General features: G+C 34.4%; 1 protein-coding gene across 1 annotated transcript; it reads right to left on the bottom strand.

Moving 5' to 3' along the window:
* Nucleotides 1–2110: 2110 nt before the first annotated feature.
* On the bottom strand, nucleotides 2111–11113 carry LOC127128786 (DExH-box ATP-dependent RNA helicase DExH9). The gene is made up of 14 exons (XM_051058159.1): nucleotides 10496–11113; nucleotides 9330–9530; nucleotides 8748–8966; nucleotides 8287–8625; nucleotides 8090–8194; nucleotides 7370–7480; nucleotides 6445–6695; nucleotides 6147–6270; nucleotides 4648–4930; nucleotides 4407–4561; nucleotides 3829–3978; nucleotides 3513–3745; nucleotides 3102–3366; nucleotides 2111–2635 (listed from the first exon to the last, which is right to left on the bottom strand). The coding sequence occupies exons 1-14, from the start codon at nucleotides 10727–10729 to the stop codon at nucleotides 2357–2359; spliced, it is 2949 nt and encodes a 982-aa protein (XP_050914116.1). The 5' UTR covers nucleotides 10730–11113; the 3' UTR covers nucleotides 2111–2356.
* Between the last annotated feature and the right edge of the window lie 429 nt (nucleotides 11114–11542).

Here is an 11542-nt window from a genome sequence, read left to right as displayed (position 1 = left end):
CAAGGAAAGTATACAAGTTTCACAAAGAACTATATGGTCTCAAGCAGGCACTTATGGCATGGAACAAGAAGATTGACTCATACTTGGTCGAATTGGAATTCGTGAAATGCAAATATGAGTATGGTGTCTATGTTCAGGTTGTGGCACAATACATAAAAATCATCTGCTTATATGTCGATGACTTGTTAGTGACTAGAAGTAGCTTGGAGAACTTGTCGAAGTTCAAAGAGCTGATGATAATGGAATTTGAAATGTCGGATCTGGGAAACTTGTCTTATTTCCTAGGCATGGAATTTCAAATATCGAAGTAAGGTATGGTGTTACATCAAAGAAGGTATATCAAAGAGATACTCAAGAGAATCCGGATGGATGATTCGAATCTTGCATCTTCACTTGTCAAACCAAACTTGAAGTTGGAGAAACATGGATAGGAAGACAAAGTTGATGCAACTTTGTTCAAACAAATTATCGAATCTCCGAGATATGTGTGCAACAGTCGACCTGATATAGGTTTCTCAGTCGGATTAGTGAGCAAATACATAAGTGAACCAAGGGTGTCACACATGAAGGCTACAAGAAGAATCATGAGATACTTAAAAGGATAGATAAACTATGGAATTTTATTTCGACGAGACTCTGTAAGCAAAGAAGTTATGGTTACATATTATTCAGATGTTAATCGGTGTGCAGATAAGGAAGATCGAAGAAGTATAACTGGTTATTTCTTTCAAGTGTTTGGTGGCTCAATCTCATGGTGCTCGAGAAAGAAACATGTGGTGGCATTGTCATCGTGTGAGGCTGAATATATAGTATGATCTTATGTTGTGTGTCAAGCAATTTGGATCAGATTCGTGCTTGAAGAAATGGAGGTCGAAGTGAAGAAACCTCTGGTGATGCAGATCGACGGCAAGTCAGCCATAAACCTTGCGAAGAATCCAGTTTTGCATGAAAGGAGTAAGCACATCGAAGTTAGATTTTACTTCTTAAGGAAAAAGGTAAATCTAAGTGAACTTGAAGTGAGGCGTTGCTTAAGTGAAGCAAGTTGAACGACATTTTCACCAAATGATTGAAGATCGACAAATTCTTGAACTTTTTAGAAACAAATTAGGAATATTTCATATCGACCATGATTAGCATATGTTCGACATCTTAGATTATAGGGGGTGTGTTGAGATATAAGATATAATTCAAGTTGTGTGTGGTCCAAGCCCAAAGTTAATTAAAGTTTAGGGTTTGTTACTTAATTTGTTGTATTTGTTACTTATTAGTCAAATAACTTTGTATATAAATACACACACATATAAACCAATTTGTATAACAATAATCATTCTTCAATAATAATAATCTTAATTTTCATATCCTCTTTATCTTTTCTCTCCTCAACAAAAGTGTCTTACACACTATCAAAATTCGTGTAGAATTTGGGTGAGATTCAAAAGATCTTTTTGTGTAAGTGTGTGAGATGGTTATGAATCATGTGACAAGTGAAAAATTGGGAGGGAAATTAAGGATTTGTTATTGATTTTGTGGAGAGTGTAAAATTGTGTGTTTGCTGTAGGTCATGTGCAAAAGTTGTAAAGTCTCTCCCTTTGTAACAAACTTCCAAATTGAAATTAAATGTATAATGTTAATTCAATTCAAATTCAGTTTGTTTTCAAATTTGTTAATTTGTTTTGAATTTTGACTTGGTGAAATGTGATGTGAACGGTGTAACAAAATTACTTAAATGAACATGAAATTCAAAGTCACTCCAATTCTAAATCATTTTTCTGTTAATTTTGTTTTCAACTTGAATCGGTGAAATAAACCGTGTGACTCAAACTAATGAAATGAATCATCTTAACATGATGCTTAAGAACAAAATTAAATTGATCAATTGGACCAAAAATTGACTTTTGGTTAAATTTTATTGACCTGATGCTCAAGAATTCTTAAAAAAGTTTGGGACGAAATTTAGGCTACGACACCTTTTATTTGGAATATGGATTGTCTATCCTCTTCTGAAGTGAAATCCATCCCCACTCTCATGTCTTGAGTGATTCTGTTTTCCACCACTTGATGGATATCTTGGAAGTCAGTTTTGATGTTTGTTGTGAAGAGATTTGAGAAATAGTCAATAAAAAACTCTGAACATGTCACAGTTTGACGTTGTGACAGTTACACTCATAAGTTTAAAGATGATGACGACTACTAACATTCATAATTTATCAAAAAAGTAGATAAGTTTATCTAATACAGTGATTTTTCTAAGCTAAGCTCAAAACTAAAGGTGAAAAACAAGGTTGATATCAATTGGTACACTATCCTTCCAACCATGAAATCTATGTATAATTATTGCAGTTTCTCTTTGAAGGAACTACAAATACAATGATGCTGCAAAGACAATGTCCCTCTTGATTTTGGACACAGCCTCTTCAAACTTTGCCTCAAGTTCAGTTTCTCCAATTGACTTAGCTGCTTCTATTAACTGCTGAAGAACTTCCTCGAGTCTTCTAATTGATCTAATTAAGCTACCTTCAAAAACTTTTGTAATCTCCATGATCTCATAGAACTTTGAACCTTTCGCCCAAGCATACACCACCTCCATAATATCAGGTCTAAATGACTTTACAAAAGTGTCAACGTCAATTTGTACCTGTGATTTATATAGAAAGAATGAGATATGATAAGAACTTGTTAAAGCATTTTACAGTTACAGGTGCGTAGAAACTTCGGCAAAGTAAGAGATACCAATCTATAGTATTCAACTAGTGGTATTGTTGATAGAACACTAACAAACACGGGGATACATAGAATTGATGTTGTGAAAGGAAAAGCTAAAGACCTAACGCACAATTAAGTGCGTGAAGATGAATAATGTGTCACTTGATGATATTCCATTCAATAATAGTAGGATACATAGAAAATTTACTTTGGAGAAATGCTGAAATTAGAATGATAATAAGGTTTAGTTTAATTATCAATTGTCAAAGTTGATCTTGTACTAGTTTTTTGAATGTTCAGCTAACACTAATTTGACTGGATTTCTAAGAAAAACTCAACACAATCTTCATTTTTGCAGTTAAATGCTAGTAATGTGATGATTGGTATTCAGTGATTACCTTGCATTCAAGCTGAAGTTGGGCAACTCTCCGGGCAGTGTCTTGTAATTGTGAATAGAGCATATCAAGTTCTTCTCGAGGTTTGGCAGCATCATTGATTTTTTCTCGCCAGACAAAACAAGACAGGAGAGAAATCATCTCCTCTACTTTTATGTCCTTGAAGACACCGTTGAACATGAGTTCTGTAAGGGTCAATTCATCTGCACTACTTATTTCACAAGCAACCTTCCCTTTCAAGTCCACGACATTGTCACTTGTAGCATATCTGCATACGAATATCTCACATTGTCACTAGATTGAAAAATACATGTATAAAACCATTGTAAAGAAAGAATCACATCCATAAATTAGATTTGGACATTAAGAAGTCAACTCTTTATTTTTACAGAAATACTTCACAATTTTCATTACCCTAGCCTCCGAAGAACCCTTTTTCGTGCCTTGAGTTCATCCTTGAATGCTAAAGTAGTAGATGATCTTAATGTTTTCTTAATTGACTTTATTTTTGCAGTAAGCTCTTGCTTCCTCTGAAAAACTTTTAACTTCTGCTTTATAAGCGGTGACTTTGCAATTTCATGCTTTTCAAATAGCCTCTCCAAAGACTCTATCCTCCGTGATGCTTTCTTGTACGAGCTACTTTGAATCTGAAAAAATATAAGGTTCTAGGTAATGATGGTATAATTGAGAAATTATCAAAATGAGGAAAATAAATGGATAAGAACTACACCTTCATGTCTTCTTCTGGATCTAGACGTGGCAATCCCTTATCCTCAAATCTAGAAAGAGTTTCCTTAATTTTTTTCAGTGTGTTTTCTCGAGCTTCCAATGGCAAAAGATCCTTTGGTATGTATAGACGCAGACCGGTAATTGTATTGATCTGTAAGCAATAAAAGAGAAAATTATAAACTGATAATCGTTATTTTATCAATATTGTGAACAATAAAGCCATAAATATACAGTTCCAGCAAAACCAAAATTTCAACAATCAATTGGATAGAGGTTATAATATCAAATTCCAACAATTGAACCTGAATCGTAGATGAGTTATTCAATGCAACAGAAAACACACATTCAAACATGCACACAATGGTATCATATGTGTTAAGCACTGTACTCTTTTTCCTAGTACTGGTTTTTTTTATGATGCAATTTTCATGGAATCATCCAATCTAAAAATTTAAGAAGTATCATACAGGAATACTTAAGAACAAATTCTTCATTTTTTGAATTAAATCTGTAAAATTAACAATTTAGAGTCCAAGCCTGCATATAGATTACATCCCTTAACAGTTTAAATTACTTTACCTGAGAGATAGGAATGGAAACCACTATAGGTTCTCCATGTTCTTTCAGAGGAACAATCTCAACAGATTTTTTTCCAAGTTTATCTTTCCTCACCACACATCTTGTAAGAACATCAACTTTGTAAGATGCATCTTCCGGCTTTATGTTCGCATCATCTGAAATGTTGACTACTTTAGGAACTAAAATTTTAATGTACAAACGTGTATAATAAAAATCACTAGAAGCCATTGAAAATTATCACCTTCAGAAACGCCCTTAATCCTTTCAAAATTAATGATCAACCCCCAAGTCAACTGATCCTCAATAAAAATGGGAGAAAGTTCTTCATCCCTTGAAGTACATTGGATAGAAACAAGCCTCCCAGGCTGTAAAAAAGGTAAACAGTGCCTTGGAGATAACACAATGTCACGAACGTCCTTATTCAAACTTCTAAGCTGCTCTAGAAGATTGTAATAATCCTTCAAACTGTCTTCTTCTTCAATAACAATTGATTCCCTCTCTTCTTCAAACGCTTTTATTTGTTTCTGGATACACAATTATTAAGAATAAGTTTTAAAAACTAATTTTTTCTTGATATAATTTCCAAACCAACAAAAGAAGAAAAACTATTTATTAAATAAAGTTTTCTCAAGAACCAACTGAAATAGAAGAACATCAGCGGTTTTATATAACTACTATATGCCTCTTCACAAGAACAAATTAAGTGCCCGCTTTATGTCTCTACTGAAATTAAACCTATTTCTCTAGAATGAAGAATAGAGGTGTAATAGGGCCAGGTTAATAAGATATTTATATTAGAGTCAAAACCAATTTAAAAGATGACTGGTTGGTTCAGATCCTTCAATTTTTTATCACTCAAGGCAATCGGGCCATGCATCTAAAATTATTCTTAAAAAAATAGGAAAAAAGTTATTCAGTGGCATCAATGTCTTCAGCCTCCTTGATCAGGTGGTTAGAGAGATCTTGTCGGAAAGACCATATTTCTACAGTTTGCCAACCCATATAATTTTTCACATAATTTAGCTGACATGATTAATGATAATTCACAAGAGATTCAGAGGCCGAATTCAGGAGGCAGCTAATCCAAGAAAGACTGCTTAATTCCTTGGACATGGGATGGAAGCCGTGAAAAGCAAAGGAAAGTGAGATGAGGCCTGAGGGAGACTGTGTGCTTTGAATCCTTAGACTTTTAATCCCCAATAATAGGTACTGACAAGTATATTAAGATTAGCTAGAGGTTGGCCAAAAGTCAAGAGGGTAATACATGGTCTGTACACATTGGAAATAATCCTTCTTGTTGAAGGGCATGATTGGAGAGACTTCAAAGCGATATGTGGCATAACCTACTGAGGGTTCTGTGGCTAGTGCTGGCAAACCAGACCAGAAGGTAGCCAAAAAGACCATATAACCATCAGTATAGACAAGGAGATAGATAAAATAGGGAAATCTTAAACTAGCAGGTTAAACAAGTCAACTTCACTCAACTAACATATTCCCATTTTAACTCAAATAAATGTATTATTCTACAAGGGAAATTTTATCATCAATTTTTAATCTGAATCAAACTAACCAGATTTGACGTTGATAGACACAAGAAATATTTTTAACCCGCAATTGAAAAGAAAATTACAAATGAATGAGTAACCTTAAAACTTTAGAGAGATGGTATTAGAGCCTTCATAAATTTAAATCTCATCAAAATATATACTACACAAAATGCCTTCATAAATTAAAACAAACCTCAAGATCGGGAATGGCACGATCAGCTTGGAACTGAAAAAATGAATTACGGAGTAAATTTTCAGGATCACCGTCTTCACAGCGCATTTGGTTCAAAATCATGTTGTAGCTTAAATGGAAAGCACTGAAATGTAAAGCATATATGTAAGAGAGGTAACAGTTCATCTTTAAGAACACCAAGAATAATTCCAATTCTAACGCATCACAATCTATAAGGCTTTGCCAAAAATGGATATTTAAAAATGGACAAATTCATCTTTAGTGATATATAATTATCGGAATTAAACAGACAATTTACCTGTTTAAACTATCTGCTGCCCCTTTAACCATCGATTTAGCAGTAGAAGGCTCCATCTTCTCATCAATCATGAGGATACATACTCCCCGATCATCAATACCTCGTCGACCAGCACGACCACTCATTTGTATGTATTCTCCACTGGTTAACCACCTAAATTTGTCCCCGTCAAATTTTCGGACATTTGTAAAAACTACAGTTTTTGCAGGCATGTTCAAACCAATACTGAAGGTCTCTGTGGCAAACAAACACTGAAGGAAAACATTTCAGTAGTTGAAAGATTTAATAACGTTGTAAAACAATGAGTGTTTATTATATCAACAAATAGAAGTAGATATGAAAATATGTTTGTTAAATACAACATTGATCACTATTCTCAGTATGCCAAAAATTACAAAACAAAGTAAATAAACATAAAAGAGAACTAGGAAACCTCTACCTAGTATCAACAATAACAACCAAGTCTTATCCCACTAAGTGGATCAAACGACGCCATAAAGTTCTACTGTATTAGAGATAGATTAGCATTAAGCTTTCCCTCTCATCATAACACTCATCACAACTGTTACAACTGTTTATATAGTTGGATAATACAACCAACTAATAACAGAATTCTGTTATGATGAGAGGGAAAGCTTAATGCTAATCTATCTCTAATATACCGCATCTCTATCTGACTCATTAATCTCTAGATCTTAATATATCTGATATTTCAAAGCAATAATATTTTGTAGTAGGTAATGGCATCTCTTAACTTTACTACTGTTACCGTAAATCCCAAACTAGATTTTGAGTGATATGATTCCAAAACTTTAATCACTTGGAAAACAATAATTTATGCAGTTAATGAAGATATGGGTGTCCAGTTATGCGCAATTTCTAAACTTGTATAGGCAATATCTTATCTCATGCTTTTTTCACTAACCTTGATTAGTCCTTCTTGAAATAAGATCTCGATCACTTCCTTTAGAATTGGGAGTAATCCAGAGTGATGCACTCCGATTCCACGTTTTAGCAAGGGCAGCATGTTCAAAACCTGAAAAAATTGATACAAACTCTTCATGCTGAGCTATATTTTGTTTGTAATAGAAGAACCGTTTCTATTAGTTTTAGAGGAATGCACAGCTACAAGGGATAACATATTCTCCAATTTCAAAGCAGAAAAAGATAGTTTAAAAAGGAAACATGAGAATGTTTAGGATTGCATTATAGATTCCCATCCCAATCTCATGCAATATACTGAAATTGGAAAACAACCATGATCAAAGCCCCAAAGAGAAATAAAAATTAAAACTCACGAGTTCAGAATGCAATCTGATTTTGACATAGAGAAACAAATGCTTAATTTAGACCACAAATCGAACAAAGATTATCCAACAGACCGGGTAAAGCTCAAAGTAAGGCAAACCAAATCAATCTGAAATCTACTAGTCCTAAGGAATCCTTGTTTTCTTAAAATGTAGGGTGTGATAGAACTAACAAAAGAAAATCGAATCCAGTTTAAGAGATGAGTGTTATTTAAAAACAATAAGAACTATACACAGTTTGTTGAACAACTTGAGGTACGCTAAAAATCAGAGATCAGCTTGAGGCGTGGTATATGTGCCCAGAAGGATAAAACACCAGAGTTAATTAAGTAACTTGCCTGAGGCAGCTTCTTATCATCATCTGAAAGCATATCCATAGCACACCAAAATATTTTTTCTATGTTGTCCTTCTCTGTATCCCCATTAAGATCCATTTTTGCCATCTGCAGAAACCATAGACAACATCAAAGACATAGTACCACACATGGAAGAATGAAAAAATATACTTTTCGCAATAAAATCAATTAGAACTTACCTGCATTGCAAGAAATTCACACTCCCTCTTGCTAAAGCTGAACAGTATCACGGGATCGTATTGACGTTGGATGATCATTTTCACCATCTTGAATATGTCGCTTTCTTCAGCTGCCTTGCCTAGCACCAGACCTTTTTGCCACTTGGCATTTTCTTTTTTCCTATCACTATCAGCAGCGGGAACAAGAGCATTCAAAGCTTTATGAAAACTGTCTTCGCGAAATTTTCCCTTTTCATCCACAACTAAGTATAGACCCTCGCTTCCGGAAGGAAAAATATAATGTTGAAGGGGAGTTGGCCGGTAATCTGTATAAACAATATGACAAGGCTGTTGGTGCACCTGCAATCAACCCAAATCATAAGGCCCCCAGCAATACATCCATCCCCTCATTCACAGAAAAAGAAAAGAAAAAAAATGCCACTATATAGATATTAAATCAAATAAAATTGAGATTAATTAACCTTTGCCACCCAATCAGCAAATTCCTTGGCATTAGGGACAGTAGCAGACAGGAAGACAAAACGAGCATTCTTTGGCGACATAACAATGCTCTCTTCCCAAACCACACCTCTTTCTCGATCACGCATGTAATGCACCTCGTCAAAAATGATCCAAGCCACCTCCCTAGTGACCTCAGACCCTTTGTATTGCATACTTCGCCAGATTTCAGTAGTCATGACCTAAAACAAATAAACATTTATATGATTTAATTTTAAACTTCATCTGAAAGACAGACCAGTATAAACTAGTTGGAAGTAAGGAAGTTTTCATAAGCTAAAAGTTGTTTTTATATAATCTATAAGATGTTTTCATAAGCTATCTTTAAGAGCTTATATGGAAATAAGCTGAAAACAACTTGTGGACATGTCACAAGCTGTTTTTATAAGTTCTATAAAACTGTTTCACAACTACTTATACCAGTAGATAAACTCACACGAGTCAATCCAAACATACCATAAATAGGAACAAAACTCTTCTAGAAAGTAGACATTAATAAAAAAAAAAGTAAACAGTAAAAAGCTTTGGTTTGGCATAATAGGTACCAAGCAAGAAGCATTGGGATCAATGGTAACATCACCAGTCATCAAACCAACATCAGAAAACTCTTCTTTAAATTCTCTATACTTCTGGTTACTAAGTGCCTTGATAGGAGAAGTGTAGATAACACGTTGACCATCTCGAAGCGACATAGCAATTGCATATAAAGCCACAACAGTTTTCCCAGCAGATGTATGTGCAGATACCTATAAACAAAATACCATCCAAAATCAAATTTAGTTACCTATAACTGATATTCTCAATTGCAGATCACAGAAAAAAGGAGTTTGTTCAAATTCTTCTATGCAACCGTGATATAGTTCAAATTCCATTACACTATAGTTCGCTACAGCCACTATTTTAGTTGCTATAAAATCATAAATCTGTTTTTAGTAGCTTCTCTAAAAGATTGATTATTTATAACTGATTTACAACAGCTTCCAAAACCTAACGAGTCCAAACAAATTGGATCTTTTTCTACTTTTCTTAAAAAAAACTCTAAATTATTGAATATTAAATCACATTATTTATAATCTGTAGCAAACCGCTTGTTAAGGACCCATTTCGGATAATATATGACTTAAACATGTGTTTATAAGTGGAGGCAATCCTCACTTCACTAACCGGTTTTGTAGGGTTGAGTTAGGCCCAACCACATTTCTTAAGATAGTATCAGAGCCTCGTTTAAGATCCGGTGGACCACCTACTATGGTTTCCGCTATCAGACCACCCACCATTAATTTCCACGCTCCAGTTGCCTAATCTTGAACGCGAGGGGTGTGTTAAGAGTCTCACATCGGATAATATATGACTTAAACATGTGTTTATAAATGGAGGCAATCCTCACTTCATTAACCGCTTTTGTAAGGTTGAGTTAGGCCCAACCACATTTCTTAACCGCTCTTAAAAGTATTGCTTATGATAATCAAAACTAAACAAAGAAAAAATGTTATGGGGCCGCTATAGACACTATTTTAGGCTGTGATCAGTCAAAATAGTTGATAGCTTATAGTTGATAGTTTATGACTTATGACTAATGACAAATAGTTTAAAGCTTATAACTTATAATTTATAATATATGTAACAAACAGTCTCTTAACTAACAGTATTGCTTATGATAACCAAAATAATGAAAATTAAACAACTAATGGAAAATTAGGGTTTAACTAACCATAACGGATTCAGAATTTTCAAGACAACTAATAGCTTGAGATTGAAAGGGATCAAGTGTAAACGGGAACTTCTTAGCAGGTTCTTTGGGTTGAGATGAATCAGAAGTAGTAGAAGATGAAGCGTGAACGTAGCCATGTGGATATGAAACGTCGTGAAGACAATCGTATTGCACTTGTGAAGTCGTTGTTGCTGTTGTTTCTTCTTCCGGCGATTTTCTCTTCAGAGACCCCATTATTTGTTTATATGAACAAATAAGTTTATAAATAATTGGATTATATTTTCTCAAAAAAATTCACAGCACAATAATATGAGAATTTGAGGATTAATGTATCTGTGTTGAGTATGAGGTTGAAGCTTTGTGGTTAACGGCGTCGTTTTAGCGTTTTAGGATGCAAACGTAGTAGCAGTAGAAGAGATAGTTGTTGTATTGTAGTGGCAGCAGATGAACCTTGCGACGGAGATTCTAACTGTTTGTGGCGGCGACACCGGGTACGACTGTGCTTTCCGGCGAGTTGAGTTTGCTATATTGAAGGCAGCGGCTGATCTGTTTTGTTATTTTTTGAGAGATTTTTGTTGGGTTTGGGTTTTGGGTTTGGTTTAGGTTTAGAAATATAATAAATAATTTTAAATTGTTAAAAGAGTCTTTTAAAATACACTCGAAAATATTTGTTACGTTTAAAATTGACGAAAATGTTTTTTTTTTTTTCAGCTACTAAAATCTTTAATTTTGTTTCTTGTTATTTTAATCTCTCTTTCTCCTCCATCTTTTCCTCTTTATCCGTCTTCCTATCTTTTAGATTTTTTTTTTAAATAACCTATTTTTTCACACATATATGGTCATGGCGTCACATGCACTGATGCATCCATAGCCATGGTGTCACTAGGAGTGACGCATGTGTAGGTGTCACATGCAATGACGCATGCATAGTCCGTTATATGTGTACGTCAATTCATGTGGCTACTGCTTCATCACTCCATCTATAAATATACAGCATCGCTCTTCCATAATTTTTCACACAACTTCTTACTCTTCGTTCTATTTTCC

The sequence above is a fragment of the Lathyrus oleraceus genome, chromosome 3 (assembly GCF_024323335.1).
Source record: "Lathyrus oleraceus cultivar Zhongwan6 chromosome 3, CAAS_Psat_ZW6_1.0, whole genome shotgun sequence".
NCBI lineage: Eukaryota > Viridiplantae > Streptophyta > Magnoliopsida > Fabales > Fabaceae > Lathyrus > Lathyrus oleraceus.
This window is presented reverse-complemented; position numbering and strand designations above follow the sequence as displayed.

Excerpts from the sequence above, each read along its gene's own strand:
- LOC127128786 (XM_051058159.1), bottom strand. The coding sequence starts at position 10,729 with ATGGGGTCTCTGAAGAGAAAATCGCCGGAAGAAGAAACAACAGCAACA. Across the intron at positions 8,967-9,329 it reads ATCCCAATGCTTCTTGCTTG|GTCATGACTACTGAAATCTG; the intron begins GTACCTATTATG and ends TATTTGTTTTAG. Across the intron at positions 4,562-4,647 it reads GATTAAGGGCGTTTCTGAAG|ATGATGCGAACATAAAGCCG; the intron begins GTGATAATTTTC and ends TCAACATTTCAG.